General features: G+C 46.1%; 7 protein-coding genes across 7 annotated transcripts; 1 reads left to right on the forward strand and 6 right to left on the reverse strand.

The window, feature by feature from the left end:
* Positions 1-61: 61 nt before the first annotated feature.
* On the reverse strand, positions 62-4,359 carry F5Y00DRAFT_136093 (SWI/SNF family of DNA-dependent ATPase). Its single transcript, XM_048004289.1, has 4 exons — positions 3,914-4,359; positions 3,648-3,815; positions 611-3,574; positions 62-548 (listed from the first exon to the last, which is right to left on the reverse strand). The coding sequence occupies exons 1-4, from the start codon at positions 4,004-4,006 to the stop codon at positions 414-416; spliced, it is 3,360 nt and encodes a 1,119-aa protein (XP_047869201.1). The 5' UTR covers positions 4,007-4,359; the 3' UTR covers positions 62-413.
* Positions 4,360-5,132: 773 nt separating this feature from the next.
* F5Y00DRAFT_225897 (uncharacterized protein) lies at positions 5,133-7,027 on the forward strand. Its single transcript, XM_048006235.1, has one exon. It carries the CDS (start codon positions 5,758-5,760, stop codon positions 6,544-6,546), a length of 789 nt encoding a protein of 262 aa, XP_047869202.1. The 5' UTR covers positions 5,133-5,757; the 3' UTR covers positions 6,547-7,027.
* Positions 7,028-7,892: 865 nt separating this feature from the next.
* On the reverse strand, positions 7,893-10,139 carry F5Y00DRAFT_136109 (acyltransferase family-domain-containing protein). Its single transcript, XM_048004290.1, has one exon. It carries the CDS (start codon positions 9,570-9,572, stop codon positions 7,995-7,997), a length of 1,578 nt encoding a protein of 525 aa, XP_047869203.1. The 5' UTR covers positions 9,573-10,139; the 3' UTR covers positions 7,893-7,994.
* Positions 10,140-11,080: 941 nt separating this feature from the next.
* Positions 11,081-13,748, reverse strand: F5Y00DRAFT_225900 (alpha/beta-hydrolase). Its single transcript, XM_048006236.1, has 4 exons — positions 13,363-13,748; positions 12,885-13,307; positions 11,652-12,829; positions 11,081-11,588 (listed from the first exon to the last, which is right to left on the reverse strand). Exons 1-4 carry the CDS (start codon positions 13,480-13,482, stop codon positions 11,162-11,164), a joined length of 2,148 nt encoding a protein of 715 aa, XP_047869204.1. The 5' UTR covers positions 13,483-13,748; the 3' UTR covers positions 11,081-11,161.
* A 607-nt stretch (positions 13,749-14,355) lies between these two features.
* On the reverse strand, positions 14,356-16,352 carry F5Y00DRAFT_136164 (Zn-dependent exopeptidase). Its single transcript, XM_048004291.1, has 5 exons — positions 16,157-16,352; positions 16,003-16,095; positions 15,705-15,941; positions 15,480-15,650; positions 14,356-15,408 (listed from the first exon to the last, which is right to left on the reverse strand). The coding sequence occupies exons 1-5, from the start codon at positions 16,265-16,267 to the stop codon at positions 14,518-14,520; spliced, it is 1,503 nt and encodes a 500-aa protein (XP_047869205.1). The 5' UTR covers positions 16,268-16,352; the 3' UTR covers positions 14,356-14,517.
* Positions 16,353-17,383: 1,031 nt separating this feature from the next.
* F5Y00DRAFT_225905 (delta-aminolevulinic acid dehydratase) lies at positions 17,384-19,480 on the reverse strand. The gene is made up of 2 exons (XM_048006237.1): positions 18,607-19,480; positions 17,384-18,540 (listed from the first exon to the last, which is right to left on the reverse strand). Exons 1-2 carry the CDS (start codon positions 18,850-18,852, stop codon positions 17,632-17,634), a joined length of 1,155 nt encoding a protein of 384 aa, XP_047869206.1. The 5' UTR covers positions 18,853-19,480; the 3' UTR covers positions 17,384-17,631.
* A 1,096-nt stretch (positions 19,481-20,576) lies between these two features.
* F5Y00DRAFT_225906 (MFS general substrate transporter) lies at positions 20,577-22,488 on the reverse strand. Its single transcript, XM_048006238.1, has 3 exons — positions 21,949-22,488; positions 21,591-21,895; positions 20,577-21,521 (listed from the first exon to the last, which is right to left on the reverse strand). Exons 1-3 carry the CDS (start codon positions 22,154-22,156, stop codon positions 20,655-20,657), a joined length of 1,380 nt encoding a protein of 459 aa, XP_047869207.1. The 5' UTR covers positions 22,157-22,488; the 3' UTR covers positions 20,577-20,654.
* Positions 22,489-22,985: the final 497 nt, after the last annotated feature.

Below are 22,985 nucleotides of genomic sequence, written 5' to 3' on the forward strand. Positions count from 1 at the left end.
ACCAGCCACGTACGTACGGTAAACTTCTCGAAAAGCATATTGATAGCTATGTCGTAGCTCATTCTTTACGTTTCAAGTGCAACATGCTGCTATCTCTGTCCATACCCGACCACCACTATCAAGCCTGGATACAAACACCCTCCTGGCTCTCATCTTCGCCAGACCCTATCGGGAACTGGTCAGCATTTGGACCATCTATCGAGACAGCTTAATTTCGTGGACTCTATCGTCCAGTGGCGAAAATAACCAATAAAAAACGCCTGTACACTTACTCCCCTTGCCATTCCATAGTCCGATGATGCCGTTGCGAGAACAAGGTCTACGAAAGAAGTGCCAACTCAGACCGAAGGGAAATTTTGGTGCGGACCCAAAAAAACGTATTGTCCACTCCTTTATTAATTTATGACAGCCATTTACTTCTTCTTTCCCTTGGCCTTGGACTTAGCCGCGGGTGCCGAGTTGGTAGAAGCCACACTGGACGCGCGAGTGGACGGCGTGGCAGAAGTAGTCTTACTACCACCACCCTTAACGTTGTCAAGTGCCTTGTTCTGTTTCTGTGTTAGCAATCGCTTTGAATTAAGTCAGAATTGATAATTGATTAATAGCATACCTTGACACCGGTCTTTGACTTCTTCTTCGCGGGGGCCATTCCAAGGATGCTGTCCTCATCATTCTCCTCGTCATCGGGCTCTCTCTTTCCCTTGCCGTTGACCCCGTTTGTCTTAGTCGGGTGTGCATCCTCGAATTCTTTCACAATCGTAGTGAGTAGTGTAGTACATCGGCGGCTGATCTCGATAGGCGTCCTGCTAAGAAAGAACCAATCGAATCGAAACAGAGGACTTTCTCGAATCTCATCACGAATTCGCTCGTAGATACCTTCAGAATCGATGCCATATCGGTCTAGCATTACCAGAAGGAATCTGTCCTCTTCCTCAGTGTAGACCTTCTTGTTCGTCGTAGACACGGAATAATTAATCTTCATTTGCTGAAGTGGAACTCGATATAGTTGCATCTTCTTCCTAAGCATCTTACGCTGATGCTCTGTCTTGCGCATACGCTCCTCTCCAGATTCAATCACCTGCAAGTACTTGTTGTAATCCGCGATTTCGGTATATCGTTGCCAGAAGACCTTAGCGTAGGCCTTAACTTCGGCGGCAGTCTTGCTGTCAACTTCTTCCGCAATTCGCTCATAGTCATGACGTCCGTAGCGGCCAGAGCCATTGATAAACTGCTGGAAGTCACGCTTGTTCCACTCACCGAAACCTTGAAGCGACAATCTCTGCTTCTCTTCTTGTTCTTGCTCGGTGAGGGCAGTAGCATTATCAATCTCTTGTTGATCCAAGGCACGTTCAGCTTCTCGTTCCGATAGATTGTCCTCGTCGCCGTCAGGCAAGGGAACCTTGTAGCCAATTTCCTTACGATAAAACGCGGTTTCTCGATCCTGGAGGTCACGGAGTCGCGCGGGGTAGAACTGGTAATCATGGACTGCGACCTGCTTTGGCGCTCGAGGGGCCTTAGGCTTAGCTTCTGCCTTGCTAGTACCATAGATTGCCTGCCTATAGAACTTATCGACGGAATAGGATTGCTCCTTGCGTTCCCGCTTTGCGGGGTTGATCCAATTCACGCCAATGTCCTTCTTTTTCCCGAACACTTCGCCATTCCATTCATAGGCTGACTCTGAAGAAAACTTCTGCAGGTCATCAATACCAAGCTTCTCATATTTGGCGTTGAGTTCTTTAGTACGATTCTCGCCCTTGGTCAAGATCTCGTCAATGTCTTCGTCGTTAAGTTCTGCACCCTTGGCTGCCATTCCCGTAGCTCCTTTTGTTTGGAAAACTTTCTCTGCGCCATGCTGAATCATATCGAGGAGCTCATCTTTAGCTGCTGGGCCCTTTGCTCCGGGATGAGCACGTCCTTGCTGAATAACTAATTGGTCAAGGCGGAGCTTCTGCGCTGCTCGCTCGAGAACTTTCTCCTCAATGGCGTTCTCTGTGACAAATCTGTACACAACCACTTGTTTTGTTTGCCCAATTCTGTGGGCGCGATCCATAGCTTGCAGATCAGCCTGGGGGTTCCAGTCGCTATCATAGAGGATAACGATATCAGCACTCGTCAGATTGATTCCAAGGCCACCAGCTCGAGTCGTAAGGAGGAAAATGAACTTCTCCGAATCGGGTTTATTGTAGTCATCAATTGCCGCAATACGATCCTCGTGAGCCGTGCCTCCATCGATCCGGCAGTACTTGTAATCACGGAACACACAGTAGTCCTCAAGAATATCTAAGAGACGACTCATCTGTGAGAAAATTAGGACGCGACTGCCCTGCTTCTGTAATCTTCGCAAGAGCTTGTCGAGTAGAGCCATCTTGCCCGAATTATATACTAGATGTTCGTCGGTGGTATAAGGCGGGCCAGGCTCAGCTCCTTCGAAGAGATAGGGATGATTGCAGCACTTTCTTAGCTGCATGACAATATTAAGTAGTCGAGTCTTAGATTCTCGCTTGCCGCCGGCGCCATTGACAGCATCGATATCTTTTTCTAAGATTTTCTGGTACCATTTCACTTGCATTTCCGACATGCCAAGATAGAGATTGATCTCCTTTTTCGGTAACAAGCTTTTCTCGACATCTGCCTTAACTCGACGTAGAAGGAAGGGTCGTAGGACCTTGTGGAGTTGCTCAACAACCACTTCCGAATCTGCATCCTGCCCGGAGAACCATTGGTCAAAGGCTTCGCTGTCACCAAAGACGTCAGGCAACAAGAAGTTTAGAAGGGCCCAGAGCTCGTGAAGGTTGTTTTGAAGAGGTGTTCCAGTAATAAGAAGTCTGTTTCGAGAGTTGAATAAGCGGATGACTTGTGAAAGAGACGACTCTTCGTTCTTGATGCGGTGGGCTTCGTCGATGATAATGTACTCCCAGGCAAATTTCTTCAAATGCGCCTTCTCACGAAGAATCATCTCGTAACTCGTGATGCAGACATCAAACTTCTCGTCAATTAAACGCTCGTTAATCAGGTTATGTCGTTCTTCTTTGGCACCTTGCAAAACTAGGACGTTGACTTCCGGTGTCCACTTGGCAAACTCGCGCTTCCAGTTATCAAGGGTAGACTTCGGTACTATGACCAGGTGAGGACCTTTAGTATCCATGATGTGACGAAGGTATCCTAGGAAGGAAATAGTTTGGAGTGTCTTGCCCAGACCCATCTCGTCTGCCAGAATACCTGAGATTCCGTTCTCGTGCAGAGAAATAAGCCAATTCAACCCAGCAATTTGATAGTCTCTCATTGTGCCCTGAATGAAAGCTGGCGATTCACGGAACACAGTCTCTGCGGATCCACCTTGTCTTTCATCTTTGAGCAGCTCTTCATCTTCCTCAGCTTCCGTACGACGAGCTCGACCAGTTTCTGCGCCACCCTGACGAATCCCTTTCTTCTTTAATTTATCAGCTTCTTCGTTCTGACGGTCGATCTCGTGAATAATGTCGCGGATCTTGGGGTTAGGGTTCGTTTCGATGAAATGTCGGAAGAGGTCGGTCAATCCTAACAAGTAACGAAATCTTCGGATGCTGTCATCCTCCTATTGTATTATAATCAGCAAGCTGATTAATCTTTAATGTTATCTTAACTAATATGCTCTAATTATTTCATACCTTAGACTCGCCTAGCAAGTCATGTTTCTTGCCGAATATGCTTCTTCGAAGCTGGTTGGCTTCTGAGCGCTTCTTGCGCCCATCGGCCATATGATCACCAGCGACACTACTTGCTGTGGTGTTGGGATTGGTATCTGTGTCAGTCTGATCTGGTGTTTCATCAACATCCTATAGGCTAGTTAGTATCAGCACCAATGACAGATAATAAGTAGTAGCCCAACAGAGCAACTAGAATATCATCTGAATTTTATAGACTTAAAACTCACCATTTCCTCAACATGGTTAGACACAGGCTCTTGCGCATCGGACATTGACGCGTCTGTATCGGCCGCACTGGCCCGAGGGCGAGGCGGAGCCATATTGGGGGATGTATCGCGATAAGTGCTCTACGCGACTGCGACGCGACAAATTAAGACAGCGCCTGGTGCAAAAGTGAAACTAGGGTTATAAAGCGGCGTAGTCCAAGGTTGCTAAATCTTTTGATATGCGAACTTTTAACGTATAGTGTCGGCGATAAAGTTGCCAGAGACAAGAACAAATGTGCTTGAGGCCGGATTGGAGTTGAAAAGGTTGAGTGAATGTAGTGAAGGTTGAAAAGAGCTGTCAAATAGAAATTAGATCACAGGCAAGAGTATCTCTTGTTAAAAGTGGATTAATAGTGGGTCACCGATACCTAAGCTTCGATAAATTGAAATCTTAAGGTAGCCGCAACAGACCAGGGTACTCTTTTCGGAACAACTTGTTAAGTTTGCAATCCTTTCCTAAAGGTTCTTATAATATTTTTTATTATGTAGTAGGGATTAATTGTGAGAGGAACAGTTACAAAAGGATTTGAAATCTACCTATAGGTAAGGAGTAACTAGCTAAGGTACATGTGAAGCTGACCTACATATACATATTTACCTTGTACCTAATGGAAGATAATATACTAAAGTCTTCCTCCAACCCCACGGATACTCACCCCTCAATTTTTCAATATGTGAGATTGTTTATGCATTTATATGCCATTATCTACTTATACGTAGCATATAATGACCTATCAAGGTTTATTTTGTAGTGCTGATTGGTTAGGTTCCTGGCGGACAGATGCCATTTTCAGACTACCGGTGCAGAGGTACCCGTGAGTCGGGTACATTTTCGTACATGATAGGTAGGTACCTATGTACTTGGCCGGAGGTGCCTGTGTGTTACAAAACTACATAGGTAAATACTATGGTTACAGGCTTACCGTACTAAGATCCGCTGGTTGCTGTTAACGGTTTAATAATTGTAAACCGTCTTTTTACAATTACGCTTTTATAAATATATATATAAATGCTAACTTCTTTATATACGTTATTACATATTCTTATATAAATTAGCAGAAACGAAAATAAACTCCATGTTTAGCGCGGTACTCGACCCACTTGTTAAACTTACCCATATAACCATAATAATATGCATATAACATTATAACATCTTCAATAAAATTAAGTAGGTAACTACGGATTACCTACCTACGTCCTGTTCTTTCATATATTAATCCGGGTCTACCCAGTCAGCCAGTCCCAAGATCCCCGGGCCATGCCTTTATTAACTTAGCCCCAAGACCCTGTTGGTCATCAATCCGGAATCATCTGACTCAAATATTCCAAGGCTCTAAGGCTCTAAGGCTCAGGAATAAGGACCCAAAAACAACAACAACGACAAACCGCATACGACAACTGCAACACGTAGCATTTCGAATCTTGCAAGCTTGCTGTCTTTAATATATCGATACCAATATACGCCGTCCATATTTGCTACAGTGATTTTACTCGTCTACCTCATTGTTTCATTGCCCTAATAAGGTCATCACAAGTCTTCAAGTCGGTCCAGCAGTCCAGGCAATATCCAGGCAATACGACGTAACCTGCATCTTCCATTTGTTACTGGCCTCGACCCACACGTTAATCCACACCCCCACCAAACCCAACGCAGAAAAAGACCAAGATCTCAATCTTGAGTCCTTTGACTACTATCCCATTCCATCGCTATATTCTCGCTAGAATCAACATCGATATCCTTTTGTTTGAGTACATCGACGTCAAACCGCCCGACCAGCCGATTAGCCATACATCACAATTCTATAATGGACGCATTGAGGGGGTCTTCGCCAGCTAAGAACGTGGCCGGTTGCGAGTCACCCGAACAACTACTCGATTCCTTCAAAGCCGCAGCATTATCCGTGACAAAGCTCTATAAAACCTCGGTCGCCGCCCAGACAAAAGCCCGGGCCGATGGATATCAAGACTGTTTGGATGATCTCCTAGCTTTTCTTGATAAGTCGAACATTGGTGTCAGCGACGGCGAAGGGTGGCTGATCCGGAAGTGGGCAACTGAGCGCCTGGACGGACGAGACATATCGCCCCAAACCTTGGAGAGCGAGGACGAAGTAGAAAAGCCTGAACCAGCCTCATCGCCCGAAATCCATCATTCCGGTAGCCAAACGCAACTTTCCGTGATGCGAAATGAACCCCACTTGCAACCAGAGCATACCCCCGCGTCTACCCATCAATCGACCGTCAACTCTCCTGCGGGGGAACAGCAAATGATTTCCGTTCCGACTCAGGACAGTTTCACCTTTCGGGCATCACACCCATACCCTCAAGAACCATACCTAAATTTGGAGAACCTGGACCTCTCAGATTCGACCCGGACAAACGACGGCGCTAGCCCGGGGTCTTCCGCCGTCCCCATCGCTCATCCGACTCGCTCGCGCACAAACAGGCGAGGAGCTAGGCCAAGGCCTACGAATCATCTCGGAAAGGGGGCTGGTCAGAAGCGAACGATCAACTTCGCCGAGCTATTCAACGTAGGCGACATACCATTTGGAAAGGACATGTTCGGAAGGGAAGGGAAGAGGAGTCGGCATAACTGATCAAGAACAGCCACTGTACATTTCTTGATATGCCTGCTTCACTCCTCTTGCTCCTCGGATGGAGATACGAGATACGCAGCGCAGCAGCTACGACTCTTGACGAAGTTAATGGGATTCAAATTAGGATTGGAGGCGGGGGGGCATTGCATGGTAGCACTGGCAAGCATTTTGAGGCGTTGAGTACTATGACATCGGTTCGTTGTGGTCCCGAGAGGGCGTCCCGGAACTTTTGCTACTTGCTTTCCTATAGACCAAAGTCAGTCAATATCAAACCAATTGTTCAAGTCTCACGATTCTTGCGCATCTGCGATAATGTATTTCTCTTTGTAGATAACCGACGGGTTTCGATTCTTTGTCCAGTGTTGTAAATAGTAAAAGCATTCACTTGTAATCAAGAGTCTCTGGTTCCCTGGCGTTAATGTTTTGATATAACAATCATTAATAATAACACACCTATCCAGCCCAAGATTATCACCGGTAGCCAGCAAGTCTCTTTAACTTGATAGACAGAGGAGGGCAGGAAAAGTGAAGTTAAGGAAGTTAATAATACAAGCATACCATCCGTATGGCTGTAGAAATCTAATATATGAAATGGGCGTCCCCAACCGCAGTTAAATTATGACTAACCATGCTCTTGGACACTTTCGTGTGTAGACCGTGATGGAAAAGGTTTGGATTCGGTGGCGTAGTTAGTTTTAGTTCAAACATTGAATTGTTACATAGTAATTATGATAGCCACTACAGCAGTGAATCTCTAACCTACTATTATATATTATGGTTGATATTGTTCTATCTAGCCTCTGTCCGATATTATCATTATCAGCTTACACAAGCATCTGCTACAAGATATTTAGGTTTTCATATACTCTTCCTTGCTACAAATTACTCATTGATATACTTTAGTAAATGCAAATGCTTTTAAATAGAATACATTTATGGCAAGATATGTAAGTGACCAACATCATTACTTTGGTAGGATATATATTTCAATTCACAATCGTCATTCTAACTCATACATAGGCCATAATCAATACAAACTCAACAATGTGACTGGGACACAGTACATAACAGGATTACGACAACTCTATTTCTTAGGTACCCATCCATCCTAGCTAAGAATAGCCTCGTTTGATATTGACATTTTTCGATGTTCTTATTTAGACTTTGACCTGAAGAGATCAAGATCCTTAAATTAAGATTCGAGAACTTAATATTGTGCATCTCAGCCGTAGGCTAAAACGTCAAATAGATTAGTCTACTGTAATTCGATAACTAGCTTTTATCAGAACGTCATTGGGTAATCAGACTATAAAACGAATAAGACCACAACACATAAAATAGCAAGGCTCTATTGCCACGAAATTTATTAAATGTCCAATAACCTATTTACACATAAATCCAAAGCAAACCGTGCCCGCGGTACTCCCACGTGTCACGTACAACCCTCCTTACTCGATCGATAGCTTAGTCTCGAGCCACTTCGTAAATCTAACTGTCGGCGCGTCTACAGCGCGCCAGAAGACATCCGCTGCCCAGATGACAAGCGGGATGTTAAAAGTAGCCGCGAGCACGCAGCCCCAGTTATACATGGAGCCGTCCGTGGTTGTATAGTCCCAAGCACGCTTCTGTATCATGAAGCCGATGGTATGTGTGACAGGGCCGTGCATAAGGTAGAGCGCATAGCTGATGCGCCCAAAGTACTGTACTACGGACGAATTAAAGAACCGCTGCCAGGAGATCGATCGCGCTGTGCAAAACACGAATGCGATCGATCCGATCATCTGGTAGTATCGGTACTTATCCGAGAACCACTCCGGAATGTGCGCCCCGAGGTATTTCCACCCGGGGACACCGGCGGGTCCGGCGTCCGGACCCGACATCAGATAGAGAGCCGGTATGGAAAGTAAAATCCATAGGTAATTACGCGGGCCCCGTTTTTCAGGGACAGTGTCTGGCGTTTTTTCAAGTGGGAGTAGCGTTAAGGGAGGAGAAGACGATTGAGTGTTCGGATCGTGGGCTCCGCGGATTAGGTCCAATTCGGCGATTACCGTCCCCGAGATGAATAGAACCATTTCCCATCGGTCGCTACGAAGCATAAACCACATAAGGAAGGAAAGACAAAGAAATCGTACGCCGGTCCGCAGTCTAGCTGTGCCGAATATTATCAGGAAGAGCATCATTGAACACCGGAACTCCACTGGAATCGTCCAGAGGTGGACGTCATATCCGGTCGCGCCACCAAACTTCTCCCAACCCCAGATGTGAACGAAATCGTACATCTCCTTCATCCAATGGCGTAGCTGTTTCCGGGTAGTCTCTTCTAAAATGGGATGATGCTCTATGACATTGTGTATGTATTTCCGATCACCGGAAAAGCCTCTGGTGATCTCGTAAAAGCCGAAGCGAAGTAGGATCAATACGCCAAAGGTCGAAATCATCGGCGGGAGGTATAAGCGAAAGAAGCGTCGGAAGACGAATGAGGTCATGGTTTGTGAGAATCCATCGAAAGAACGACTTCGAATTTGTTTTAGTGGCTTTAATGAGAGGGCGTATCCTGAAATGACAAAAAATATGCAGACCATAGACGGACCACTGTAGAGGAGCCTGACGAACGGTAGCCGCCATATTTCGTAGTTGGCGTCGCCATGGCCCCAGCCTTCTGCTATCCTAAAGGCAGTGTAAAAGTAATGGCAAAAAAAGACAAACAACGCGGCTAGGCCTCGCATTCCGTCGAGGTAGGCGGTTGGGTGAAGCTTCTCTATCCGAAACCGCTCGCGAGCACACCGGTGGTGAATAAAGCTAGGCAATAGAAATATGCCTGTTCGAAGTATCGCCGAGCTCCATGATGATAAGCGTAGGCCGTTGCAGTAGGCCTTTGCTGTGGCAGCCCATTGTATACCCGAGAAGCGACCGTCGAGATCCGCGCGAGCACTTTCACTGTCTACATCTGAGAAAGATCTATCATCGATGAGAGACAGCTTCTCCTCGTGGGAGAGCGAAGCCCTCGATACCGCGTAACCATTCATTGTCCGGCAATGTAGTAAAAGAAGTGAAGAAGTTTTAGGTGGGAGTAAGTACCGCTCGTGGCTAGGAAGTAGGGATTTTCGACAAGTAACTAAGCCCCTGAGTATACCAGCAACGAGAATAAGAAATCATTACAACGAGTCGTTTCTGTTTGTCCACCTCAAGCCACAGCTATCACGGACCACTACTGATGAAGATCATGTTGCGTACCCCGGCTTTGAAGGATACTGATCGTCGAGGGGAAGCGGCTGACATATGTACATATGTCATCTAATCCAGTTATTCTTTACTTTCCTGGTTAGTCATGCAGATTACGAGCATCCGAAACAGTTCCTCCGTAATGTCACTTGACGTAGAAAGAAAGATATGCGGTGGGCTCTGTCACATATAAGATTATTGCTGGCGCTCGCTCGCTCCATAGCGTCGAATGTGGAGTGAATAGACTAGACATGATTCTAACGGCGAAGCCGAGGAAGTGTACGGTAGTACTCGATCGCAACTGAGAACCCATCTCATCCTATTTTATGCTCTATGTACTTGGTCAGCTTGAATAGAAGCCAACGTGAGATAGAGGGGGCTGTGTTGGATGTGTTGGATCGTACGTAGACCATGCGTGGAACGAAGTCAGTCACAGTGAAAACGTTTGAATACGGTTCAGAAGTCGAAGTAACGTGTGTGAATGAACAAGAACCCAAGAAACCCAAGAGACTGTGTTGTATCGGATCCGTTGCTTCCTGGCCAATGGACAACATGATGGGATATTTTTAGTGGTCCGACAGGGAAGAAAGTCGTCATTCTATTCTGATTACAGGAGGTTGTTGGTTCTAGGTGGATTATGAAGATCATTACCGTGCATTGTGTAGAAATGCGAGAGCTGAGGTTCAGTGTAGACCAACGCCATCTTTCCCCTTGGCCATGCTTCACCAGTCTTGTCTTGGCGATGAGATTGTGATTTAATAGTTCTGGATGAAGTGGAGTGGTGGAGTATTCCGTTGTTTGATCTACAGGGGACATCTACAGGGAGAAAGCTTGGTGATCCTTTCCCTTGGCGATTGGGGACCCGCTAATTTACGAGGAGCGTGGCAAGCGTGGGGGGAAGCTCTAAGGTTCGTTTGTAGCAGTTGAAACAGCTAGAAACAGCTAATGTCTGTGACAAACGAGTTGTTGGTGAGAAATGGAAGTTGGCAGCGGCTGCGAAACTGCAACTAAAAAGTTTAATATTTATTTCTTAGGTAATTATTCACTCCATGTCAGCTTATATAGGTACCTAAGGTACCTACATACAAGTACCTACACAAAATATAACTATGTGATAGGTCGCACCTGGCGTCAAGATATCAAACTCAAAAGATAAAGGTAAGAAGGCGGCCTGAAGGCAGGAAGGGCAGGAAGGATCTTCTACGGGACAAAAACATTAAATTATGTTCCTTTGTCCGTAACACCTTTTGGATCAGCACTGCTTTAGACATACCTAACGAGTCACATACACACACAATGTCGCTTCATCAAACAAAAACAATAATGTCTAATTTAATTAGGTATTACGGCATTCATGAAATTGTCTCAACCCCAGATGAATCGCATCTAGCCCCTAATAAGGACTCGAAGAATTGCTGATACCACTATAGTGATTAATCCATTTGAATATCTCGGTGTGCCAGACCAAACTGTTCTCTTGGTTTAGGACCCAGTGGTTCTCATCGGGGAAGCTGAGTAGCTTGCTCGGCACGCCCTTCGTTTGGAGTAAGTTGAAGAGGAGGATGCCTTCACTAACGGGCAGTCGGAAGTCTAGCGAGTTGTGAACCACGAAGTGCGGTGTTGCCCAGTTGTCCACGTACAACAAGGGATTCCATTCATAGTACGGCGAGCCCGGCGCGAAACCGCTCGAGTTGAATTGACCGCTGAAATCGTGGTTCATGAACCACAGCTCCTCGCTAGCGTACTGGTTCAGTGTTGATGTGCTACCGTCATGCGTCACGAGGGCCTTAAATCGCCTTCCAAGCTCGTGTCCTTGAATCCTAATGGGGGTTCCTGTTAGTATCTATGCGGTCCATTTAACCTTTCGAGAGTCAAAAGCTTACCAGTTTGTCATATATCCACCAAAAGACGCGCCGGCTTCAATGCCATTCTCCGTATCGACATACTTAAGAGTGCTGTTGACGTAATCCCAGACATGGACGAGGTCCCAGTAAGGGTATAGCCCCCATCGGCCTTGGATGGCATCTGTCAGATTCTGACCCCAACCTGAACTCGCCGTTGGATTTGGTGCAATGACGACGTAGCCCTGGTCTGCCCAAACCTTGAAATTCCATCGCGTACTCCACGAGTTGAAGTGGGCACCTTGGGGACCGCCGTGTGTGATGAAAGCCAACGGGTAAGTTTTACTCTCATCGAAGCCTTCTGGGTATATAATCCAAGATTGTTGCTCAATTTCAGAAGTGTTGGTCGAGTAGTAGAACTCGGATACATCCTCCGGTCCAAGGCCGGCAAGAGCAGGGTCGACCAAATTAGCTTGGAAATACGTCTTGATAACATCACCTTCTGGAGAAACGGTGTAGATATCCCGGCTTGTCCAGATCTTGGAATCAGATACGAGGATTGAATCGTCAGGCAGGACGTAGAAACCAGAAGGCACTCCTTCGTTGGTGATGTTCTTGGGCACATACGAGTCGCCAGCGGTAAGAGGAACAGGGAAGATACGTTCCCGGCCTAGGTCTGGAGCGGCGACAAAGAGAGTCTCCGAGTCCTTCGACCACGCTAAACTGTCTGGCGACCTATCCCAGTCTAGTGCAAGTGCAGTCACGTTAAAATCTTCCGGGTCCGCGTTGGCAACGTAGACGATATTACGGTCTGACTCGTAGGCGATACCATTCATCTGGAAGTACGCGATTTTCTTTCCAGAGGGCGAAAATCTAGGGCTCGTGGCTGCGCCTTGAGCTTCGGGATACTTTGTCGTGCCTCTCGCATTGATCGGAACGGCGTCTTTCGAAGTGCCATCGAACGGTACGTAGTAAATCACATCGGCAGTGTAATTAGCTAATGGAAGCGAGGGATCCTTGGTCAGGAAGACAACACCGCTACCGTCAGGCGAAATATCGTAATCGCTCTCGTCACTCTGATCGTAAGGGCTCTCAGCACGGGTGACATTAGCAATGCCGGAGACGTAGTTCGTAAGATCCCCGGAGAATGAGTAGGAGCCATTGCCTCCCTTCAGCACACCGCCAAAAACGGCGTTTTTCTTATCATCAAGCCATGTGTCCTAAGGGTCATTATTAGTTGCTAGCGCCGACAAAATTTCCTGATGAGGTACTCACCCAATGTCGAACGTAAGTCTGTGTGTAGATCCTAGCCGTGCTGGCTGGCGTGCTCGCAGATGCTTCATTGTATGCGGTGCCGTTAGGATACGCCTTAGTATACACGAGAAAGTGAATATCGCCGGATGCGGTCTGGACGGCCTTGAGACCAGAGTAGGGTGCGGGTAGAGAAGTAATCAATTTGGCATCTTCTAGGGAGTCGACATCGGCAGAGTACAAACTTATGCCGCCGTCGTCTTCTGCGTTCGTGCCATTGACGTAGATAATACTCGTGGGTTTGGACCCGACAAATACGACTTCTGAAATATCAGAACCCTCATACCAGACGGAGATTTCGCCGGTCTTCAGATCAAGTTTGTTCCAGTGCGATGAGCTCTTCTTGGTCTCGAACGTGTAATTTGACACGGTGTAGAGAGCGAAGTCCTATGCAAGTGGTCAGTGTTTATACGAAGCCCGTTGTGGAACATTCGATACGTACACCGCTGGGGTTTGGTGCAGCAACGCCATAACGATTTGCAGCGAGCATAGATTCGGGCGTGATGCCGAAGACGGTAGGCAGGGTAGCTAAAGCTACCGCTGCTGGCGATTGAAACCTCATATTCACGTTGGCACAACGAGAACCTCCTACTTTCTACGCCGACCTATGACCTTATGGTAGCTTGGCCGAGGCAGGTGGGTAAGGTTGAACAAAAAGCTCTACGAGAGGGAAGGCCAAGAGCACTATCAAATAGCTACGAACAAAGAGCTAAGGCTGGAAAGCCAGGCGGGGTATTACGAAAACATCAACATCACGCATACATACAGATTACATCGGTATCTCTTGGGATTGCGCCATGCCGTAATCTCCATAGACCTGGACTGGACCTTGCCTAAGAGCTGGAATCCTGCCATTTTCTATCTTCTATCGCACGAACCGAACGGCGTGGCGGGAAAAGAGCTCAGCACTAGGAGCTCTCTATATGAAAAAGGCAGGTGAGAACTTGGCGTTCTCGTGTCTATTCGACCGGCTGGGCTCGCGATCCGTTATTGGGGTCTCCAATAGGCAGACAGCTCCCGAGCTCGAACAGCTCTGATTCGTGGTCGGAATGGGTGGAATGATGCGGAGATCTCGCCTAGGAACCCTAGGTTAGATGCTGACGTTGGACCAATATGATATATCTAAGACCCCTGTCGACTCCAAATTCTCAATGATTGCTTCCCACTCTCGCAAGATAAATTTACGACCTAAACGGGGCATGATTGGCGCCAAGTGCGTGCCCCATGCAAGGGACGGTAGCCATCGCACATTCACCGCGGAATCGCGTGCTTGACCGTTCGTTCGGGATACTTCTTAATCGGGACATGGACTGAGGACCGTGATAACCGACCATACGTGATAAGTCAAGCTTCTTATTTTTTTGCCGTTATTACGTCTTATATCATTACTCTTATGAAAGCATCGTCAACGCTTGACTAATTGCCTACCTAGTTTGCTCGGCATAGATAAGAATGAGCCTTAGAAATAAGACTTGGATTAAGTTAAGCTAAGCTTTGCCGGAGGGTCTAGGCATTGAGTCCGTCTCGCTGGTCTACGTTAATGCCGTATATATACAACCTCTATTCATTGCCTAGACTACCGGGTAGTTAGAACCTCTCAGTAGGCCCGTTTTCCACCCCTAGACTTCTTCGCAAATTTCTTCGAGTAGCCCGACGACCTCTTGGTCAACGACGTGACGTTGCGTGTCGGGAAGCCTTGCCAACTAGTGCCGTACGTCGCGACCGCATGGGCAATGGCCCGGCTTGTCGCCTCGAAGGCCTCGAGGTTCAGATTCGTCACGTTGTCTTTGACCGAGTGGTAATTCGGGTCATACCAGATACCCGCCGTGCCGCCGAATAGCGCGACCTCCTCGTCCGTCTTAATACCATCCGCACCGGTATCCAAGCCTCCGCACGGTATGCCCTGATCTAGGAAAGGCCCGTAGTCGCTCCGTCCGTTGAATTCAGATCCTACGAAGGGCAGGTCTTCCGACTTGTACCAGTCCTCAAATAGCTTCTCGGCCTGGGCGGACCCAGCTGGACCAGACAGGTTAAAGGAGCTGCCGTCGCCGTCGTAGATGCCGAGCACGTAGTTTGGTGAGGCAATCATGTCAAAGTTGAGGTATAACCGGACCTTGTCGAGCTCCGAGGCCGCAGTGATATTGACATAATGCTCTGACCCTAGCAGACCCTCCTCCTCAGCCGTCCACCATGCGAAGCGCACTTGATTATTAGTGCGCCAGCGTGCGAGCTGCTTAGCGACAGTCAATAATCCGCATGAGCCGCTGCCGTTGTCGTTGATACCCGGGCCGGCCTCAACAGAGTCGCTATGCGCGCCTAGGAATAGCACGTTATTGGCGTCGCCGTGTTTGGAGCTAGCGACTACGTTGTAGCTCGTCGTGTTGTCAATGTACTGCCAGAATTCACCTGATGAGGCTACTGCTGCGTTACTCTCGATCTGCTCGACAAGGCGTAGGCCGTCTGCTCGCGAGATACCACCGACTGGGATCTGTGTTTCTGAGTTTAGTTTATTATGGTTTCATAAATAATAAATAATTTGGGTCATAGGTAAATCTTTACCAGATCGTTCACACCGCCAAGAGTGCCGGCTGCGAGGCCGGCGGCGGCGTTGTTGTAGATGATGGCGCCGATAGCACCCTTCTCCCCAGCAAGCGTGATCTTCTCAACGAAGGTACAGTCGCCTCGAGAGATCAGAGCGACTGCTCCGCTTAAGGAGTCCGGATGGTCCTCCTGATTATATAATTAGAGATGGGTATTTTGAACAAGGGCTACGTGGAGACTTACGGCATTGCAACCAAGATTGGCCACGGAAACCAATGGCTTATCCGTCCAAGTCCCGTTATTGCCGAATGAGAAGCCACCAGCTTCGAGCGTCTCACCATTGATCGACAAAGACGCCTTGGACTGGATAGTCACCTCTGTTGTGAACTCCTGTAGTTCGACGTTGTAATAGTCGCCTAATGACTTGAGCTGCTCGACGAAGTAGTTAACGCTGTTTAGATGGCCTTCCGTGCCGTGGACCTGATTATCCGGATTTATCAGCAAGGTATTTTCTTTCCTGGCGGAGAAACGTATGTCATACTCGGTTTCGTCTCGAAGTTGAGTAGGCTATATCCTCCAAGTCCTGCGCACAACCCAGCAGATCGTCTAGTAGAATGGAGTCCACCAGAGCTTTCTACTTGGTTATTAGTATGGTATTGATTTGCTTGATATCAGTAATATCTAGATCTTCTTACGTCTTGGACTAGTGGGAGTCCATATTTGGCTCTCCTGATGGGTTCTGCGCTGCTAGTGGAAGCGAGCAGGTTTATAGCCGTGAAGGCTACGCTAGAACGTAGGGTCTTCATAGCTCCTTTAACGAGTGTAAGTATTGTCAAGAGAGAGATAAAGGACGCTATGCCTGAACGAACGATAGGTACGAGCGTAAAGCAAGTAGCCCTCTCATCAGCAGCACACCATGGCGAAGGGAAGCTATATATAAAGCGAATAGGTAACAATTTCCATCCCGGTTATGTACCTACATCATGCAACCCAAGATCGTATCCTCGGCCGCGTTACCAACTCTAGATCGCGGCCCGCCAACGATGAGAACAGTACATAGTAGTGTAGCGGCTCGAGTATTTCCAAGACCATGGTATGACAAGGCCCCACGCGATATGACTTCAGTCTCGCCAAGGTGTAGCATTGGGCATTGCATTACCTGCCTTATCTAGGGTCGCCAAGCGGAACTATGCGGGGCAAGAAGCTCGGTTCTTGAAGAAATTACGAGTTCTACTCTATATTCCGTATGCTCGTTGGAGAAGTTCATGACGCTTCTATAGGGAGTAGCGAAGAGAAGCAAAGAAAGAAACTGACTGATGTTCTATGAATACTTGTACCCTAAGTCCCTGAGACGCGAGATTATCTATAACGCTATTGATGCCAACACGTACAAAATGGCTTCTAGAACCTGCAAATATATATAAATAGCTCTGTTGAATATATCGTGGTAGGTATCTATCTGTCTATGGTCCACAAACGGTTCCATTAACGTTTACTTATCAAGGTGTGATTTACGCTAGCGATGGCATTTCGCATTTCCGGCGCGGCGGCGCGTACACCGAAAGTCCAGAATGGGGCCAAGTCGTCGGCATCTGGACTAGAAACGTAAAGTAGGTAGGATTTCGCAATTTCGTTTGCCCTAAATGCCAAGTTGTTGGCGATTACATCAAGGTAAGGGTATATGATGTGAGCTTGATAAATGTAGAATTATAGATGTAGTTCGGGATTGGATATATATATATATATATATACACCTACGCCTGGTTATAATGAAATCGAGTAGGGCGTCTGGATAGAAGTCGCTGTTATTCATATATGTGTTATTAGGTTGTAGCTGCTCATTAGTAGGGTTTTAGGCGGTGCCTATGTAGGCTATAAACAAACCCGTAGGTCGGTTTGTTCCGGTCAAAGGATTGTATATGCAATGTAGAATCATATAATTTATTGTTTTCTCACTGAGTGGTTGGTTATCAATTCTATAATAAAGGTATATTCATACACATTTAGCTGAATTTTGGTATTGTCTACCTTTGAAAACAGCGCAGGTAAATCTACATACGTCATGTCGTTCTCGCTCGCTCTCATGATATGCATAAGCCCATGCTTCCGTAAACGCCATTTAACTCCAATAACAAGCACTTGACAATGGTCCCATCCATTAGGAGGTTGATTAATTGTCTAACCAGTCGAGGAATTCAGGAGTGAAGTAGCTGATGATGATGGTAGCGCCAGCTCGGAGTATTCCCTCGGTGACTTCGAACGCCATAGTCTTAAGGTCGAATACACCGGCCTTCGCAGCGGCATGCACCATCGCAAACTCTCCACTAACGTGGTAAGCAGCGATTGGAAGGTCCTTGCCTAGCTCCTTTGCGTCACTAATAATGTCGAGGTACTGGGCGGCCGGCTTCACCATGATAATATCGGCTCCCTCGCCAATGTCTCTGACTATGGCTCGTCGGGCAAGCCCACGCCCTCCAGGTGGCAGCTGGTAACATCTTCGGTCGCCAAACGAAGGTGCCGAGCCAGCGGCATCCCTAAAGGGACCATACAGACAACCAGAGAATTTGGCGGCGTATGACATTAATAGAGTCTTATGCGCAATTCCCTCCTCGATGAGCTTAAGTTTAATAGCCCGAATGCGGCCATCATTCATGTCGGATGGTGCAATGCAGTGGGCGCCAGCTTGAGCGTAGGCGATGGCAACATCAGAAATTCGATCCACCGATAATTGGTTGTTCAAGGTAGCGTCGTCTCTGAGGATTCCACAATGCCCATGGGAGGTGTACTCGCAGAGACAGACGTCAACAACAATAAATAGGTGGGGAAATCGTTGTCGCAACAATCGGATACCTTGGATGACCGGGCCCTTCGGATCGTCTGCAGCAGTCCCTAATGCATCTTTGGTACCAGGTTTGAGTGGGACCCCGAAAAGGATCACTGACCGGAGACCCTTTCGTACCAAAGGTTCTAGAAATGGGATTAATTTGTTGACACCGCGGCGGTGCTGGCCTGGTAAAGAAGGGATAAGAGTTTCGTCATCGTCGATATCTGAAATGAAGAGAGGGTAGATTAACATAGACTATATTTCGATGTTAGTCATTAAACACTTCATCTCGCTAGAATATACTGGGACATGCTGACTGACCTTAGTTAATTGCCGTTCCGCCTGCCATGATCTAGCAAGAGGATGGTGGTAACCGCCATGAAGTTGACTAGAAATGTCACCAGCAATGCTCACGCTGGTGGCTGCCGTACTCGCGTAGGACATAGTGGCCCTCGAGATATGGGAAGCTCGGTCGTCCATAGTAGAGATTGAAGCGGTGGCTCGAGGTTGACGTGGCGTTATTCCATCGCGAATGGCAAGATCGTGAACAAGATTTGAGAACGACATTTTGGTAGCACCTTGGAACCCCAATGAAGAAAGAGGGGATTGATGAAATCGTCGGCCGACTAGCTTAACTTATGAGAACTGTAGGAGAGCGATGCGACTCGGGGGTATGACAGAGAGAGACAGGGAGTATTGGTTGGTTAGACTAGGTAAGAAGAGAATGAAGCTTGTCCGAGTCGAAGTCCAGCTGCGAAGGCCGACGATGTAGAAAATGTCGAATGCCGTCGGGAAAAGAGGAAGAATATCCGACTAAGCTGTGGCCAAGGTGGCTAAGCGGAAGAAGGATACTTAAGAAAGGTGACTCGGGAAATAGTAAGTTTGCGACGGAGTCTACGGCCGCTCTGGATGCAGTTGCGAAATTCGCTACGAATGAAATTTTGCCCCTTCGGATCTGGTCGTCTAGATTCTAGTGGGGTTCTTCGGAAGGTATTCTAGGGTACTTGAAACAGTGTAGTTCGCACGTACCTTGTAAGTACTTGTTCTCCAAATATAGATTCCTAAAGATGATATATATAATACATATATGTATATAATTAACAATGTTGAAACATACTCCTTGTTTAAGAAGAATGGACTTGAAATTAAACAGTTAAGGCGGCAATATGAAGTGTGTAATGGTTGTATATCTTCAAAATGATTGAGGGTTGATGGTTTCAAGTATGCAAGGGCGAAAGTAACTGAATTTATTTTTTAAAGGTCAAACTCATGGAGTAGGTACTCTCACAGTGTAAAGAAAACCACCAAAGCTTGTACTTGCCATCTTTTGTAACGGGACTATCTCAGCAGCGGAAAGCATCTCCTACGGATTACTATTTACGACGGCACCCAACACCGACATTTACCGACTCCCCGCCTCGCAATTGGCCAATTAAATATGCACAATTTGAAAACACCTCTTATCTGATGTACGTGTAACACCAAATGCGGCACTAAACCGGACGCTAGGTTTCGCTAGCATCAGTGGCTTTAATCCTTATTGACAAACTGCATACCATCGTTGCTTCATTGGTTCTTCCTTGTATGACAGGACGCCATACTGCACAATGATGCGCACGCAAAAGAAGTCAGGCGCCAGACGCCACAGATTCCAATTAAAGTTCAATTAAAGTTTTCTCTATACCTGCCTGTTATCGGTAAGATATTGTGCTTACATCATACGTACCATAGCGGCACAATGTGGTTTCATGGAATGGTTCTAACCTATTACAATGATTCCATGTATAATAATGTTTTAATTTAGACCAAATGATTCCATAAGGGTTAAAATGATTTTACAAGGGCTGAAATGATTCCAAAAGGGTTGGAATGATTTTAAAAGTTGGAATGCCCTTTTAAAAATCAAAAAGTAGGTCCAAAAATTGAAAAGATTGGTCCTCGAACCTATAACTCCCGCGCTTATGTTACCCCATAATGGGGGTGTTTAAATGTTTAAGCTAATAGGACAAGGTGGCCAGTTTTATTAAATTAATACGAAAGTTTATTTAATTTTTATCCTTATAACCTTTACATTAAAAAAGACTTAATAATTTTTATTTAAAAAAAATATAATGGAACCATTCCACTTTTAAGAATCATTCCGACATTTACGGAATGGTTCCAGGTTTTGGCCCACTTTTATCACCCATCATCCAATTAAAGGCTTTAAATTAGCAGTGGGTTCCGCATTTTATTAGGCCATTCCAATTTTAGCAATCATTCCACAAAACTACATTTTGCCGCTATGGTACCTAACGTAAGTAATATGTATGGCTTGCATTGGATATTTGGTTTGGTAGGTTAGTTTATGTACCTGTCCATAATATACTTCACAACATGCCCAGTCGCCTCCAGACAAAACTCGCACCGCCTAGTAGAGCTGTCACACCAGTAAACACTATCAAGCTGCCGTAACCACTACTATAGCCAAACGGCGCGGTGTTTCCTTTCCACGGAAGACCTTGTATTAGATTCTCGCTCAGGGGTCCCGACACCACGTTGCCAATACCTCGGCCTGCAGCAAGCCAGCCAAATACCATACTTGGGTCAATATAGCCTTGACCTAATGCTTCTCCTTTTCGAACAATCTCCGTCATAACCCCCGGCCAAGTAGACGTATAGGAGCCGGCAAATAAGCCGTAGACAACACAGAAAAAGTATAGAAGCGGAAGAGACGATGACAACCCCCATATAACCAGGGCGCCGATGGTTGCACCAATCGTCGATAATAGTATGCATGTGGTGACGTGAAACCGATCGATGAAAAAGCCCATGGAAACGCAGCCAAAGACGGAAGCAACGTTTACTAAAAGGATTGTAGTGGCTGAGCCATACGACGCAGCGCCGAGAGCACTACGAGCGTAATTAGGAAGATAGATGCCCGGTAAAAAGAATCCCGTCGCTTCTATCACATTGGCCAACTGGTATAACCAAAAAGTCGGCATCACGAACATGTTTAAGTTGAAGGGTTTAACATGACTGGTAGCTGAATAGGGGAGTCGCGGCTTGATGTAGAACGATAACGGAATTGTCAAGGCGAAAAGCACACTAGACCAGATCCGCAACGTTGTCCTGAACCCGACAGTGCGGAGGAGGAATTCCATGAGGAGAGGTAGTACTACTCCCGCGAGGCCTGTACCACTCCACATGATGCCATAGGCAAGGCCTTTCCGTTGTACAAACCACTCATCTATATACTAATGAGATATCTTAGTTAGCGACACTATAGTATACTATACTATCAAGGCTATTAGGTGTGTGCTTACCAAGATACAAGGACAGTAAGCGATGCCACCTCCAATGGCATAAAGGACACCTTGAGTAGCAATGAGATGTGTGATCTTGGATGAAAAGGAGCTCATCGCGAGTGCAAGGCACATAGTGAATAGCCCAACTATAGACGTCCACCGGGCCCAGCGAGCGAAGATACGGCAGAGTCCCATCATAAGAGGAGCAGTGAGGTACATGATACCCATCGCACAAGTACCGATAACAGCAACATTCGGCGAGCCCGCAAAAGGCTCGTGGGTGCTATAATAGTCCTGGAATACTCCGAAGGCAAAAGGGAAGCCTTGGAACTACCTAGTTAGCGATTTGTTGCTTCCTCTTACTATTGGAACATACCCCAAACCAAAGCTTCAATTGCGAAGCACGCTGCCAGGAAAAGCCAAGCATCCTTTCCCCCATCGACAGGTGGCAGCGAGAATTCTTGTCTGTCATCCTCGGGCTGCGAATCAGCTTGTTGAGTCCCGCTCTCATCCGGTGTCGTCGAAACCCCAATCCTGGTAGTAGGATGAGAAATGGGATCAAGCTCTATATCACGGCTCGCCATCTTATAGACGAATAGTCACAATGAGAAGGTAACAAGCTAACTACAGCAGGGGAATTAAAGGCAGACTACGAGATGCACCGAGACGGCTTCTGATAAGAGCTATTTGAGTTCTTACATGTCCGGTAATGGAGGTATGAAGTGGAGAGGCACTTAATCAGACCGACTTTTACATAGTTAGTATTCACTTATCACCTAGAATTATCCTAGCGGCGCGCCCTTCCACTTGACGATTTATTAAACATTATTTACCCCGGTCAAGTTCAATGTTTTGGGTAGAAGGTTTGAACCCTTTAGTCAACATTACATACACGGTTACCTACATTTCTCCGAGGCCTCAAGAACTACCTACATAGGTAGTCGACCAAGAATAAAATCGCGGGTATATTAAGACTATCTGTTAAACAAATGGAGTGGACTAGCAACTAATCGCGCGGGGTTTATTTTAATTAGATAATATGAAAATCGAATAAATACTATTTTTAAGGACGAAAATTCTTTCGTTATAATATAAAAATTATAACTTCGTTACGATTTTAAATTACTTATTTATATATAAAAAAGGAATATATTTAATTATATTATATATACGAAAAAAAGTTTATATAATTAACCTCGTAATTATATATATAATTAATAAGATTTATAAAATAATAATATATAAAATGGTTATTTTATATAAAATTAATATTTTTAATATAAAAAGATATTTTTTTATACTTTTTATTACTTTCGGCGGTTTTTTTCGGGGGGCGTTTATAATAGGTTATTATTTACGATAAACTTTTATTTTATATTTTATAATATACGATTTAATTAATTTATTAAGGCC

Source organism: Daldinia vernicosa (assembly GCF_022497035.1).
Source record: "Daldinia vernicosa strain CBS 139.73 unplaced genomic scaffold F5Y00scaffold_4, whole genome shotgun sequence".
NCBI classification, from domain to species: domain Eukaryota; kingdom Fungi; phylum Ascomycota; class Sordariomycetes; order Xylariales; family Hypoxylaceae; genus Daldinia; species Daldinia vernicosa.

Excerpts from the sequence above, each read along its gene's own strand:
- F5Y00DRAFT_225897 (XM_048006235.1), top strand. The coding sequence starts at position 5,758 with ATGGACGCATTGAGGGGGTCTTCGCCAGCTAAGAACGTGGCCGGTTGC.
- F5Y00DRAFT_136093 (XM_048004289.1), bottom strand. The coding sequence starts at position 4,006 with ATGGCTCCGCCTCGCCCTCGGGCCAGTGCGGCCGATACAGACGCGTCA. Across the intron at positions 3,816-3,913 it reads CTAACCATGTTGAGGAAATG|GATGTTGATGAAACACCAGA; the intron begins GTGAGTTTTAAG and ends ACTAGCCTATAG. Across the intron at positions 3,575-3,647 it reads ACTTGCTAGGCGAGTCTAAG|GAGGATGACAGCATCCGAAG; the intron begins GTATGAAATAAT and ends ATAATACAATAG.
- F5Y00DRAFT_225906 (XM_048006238.1), bottom strand. The coding sequence starts at position 22,156 with ATGGCGAGCCGTGATATAGAGCTTGATCCCATTTCTCATCCTACTACC. Across the intron at positions 21,896-21,948 it reads AATTGAAGCTTTGGTTTGGG|GCTTCCCTTTTGCCTTCGGA; the intron begins GTATGTTCCAAT and ends GGTAGTTCCAAG. Across the intron at positions 21,522-21,590 it reads CTTACTGTCCTTGTATCTTG|TATATAGATGAGTGGTTTGT; the intron begins GTAAGCACACAC and ends ATATCTCATTAG.
- F5Y00DRAFT_136109 (XM_048004290.1), bottom strand. The coding sequence starts at position 9,572 with ATGAATGGTTACGCGGTATCGAGGGCTTCGCTCTCCCACGAGGAGAAG.
- F5Y00DRAFT_225905 (XM_048006237.1), bottom strand. The coding sequence starts at position 18,852 with ATGTCGTTCTCAAATCTTGTTCACGATCTTGCCATTCGCGATGGAATA. Across the intron at positions 18,541-18,606 it reads CGGAACGGCAATTAACTAAG|TCTATGTTAATCTACCCTCT; the intron begins GTCAGTCAGCAT and ends ATCGAAATATAG.
- F5Y00DRAFT_225900 (XM_048006236.1), bottom strand. The coding sequence starts at position 13,482 with ATGAGGTTTCAATCGCCAGCAGCGGTAGCTTTAGCTACCCTGCCTACC. Across the intron at positions 13,308-13,362 it reads CTGCACCAAACCCCAGCGGT|GACTTCGCTCTCTACACCGT; the intron begins GTACGTATCGAA and ends CCACTTGCATAG. Across the intron at positions 12,830-12,884 it reads AGACTTACGTTCGACATTGG|GACACATGGCTTGATGATAA; the intron begins GTGAGTACCTCA and ends AATGACCCTTAG.
- F5Y00DRAFT_136164 (XM_048004291.1), bottom strand. The coding sequence starts at position 16,267 with ATGAAGACCCTACGTTCTAGCGTAGCCTTCACGGCTATAAACCTGCTC. Across the intron at positions 15,942-16,002 it reads CAACTTCGAGACGAAACCGA|GTCCACGGCACGGAAGGCCA; the intron begins GTATGACATACG and ends CCGGATAATCAG. Across the intron at positions 15,651-15,704 it reads CCAATCTTGGTTGCAATGCC|GAGGACCATCCGGACTCCTT; the intron begins GTAAGTCTCCAC and ends TTATATAATCAG.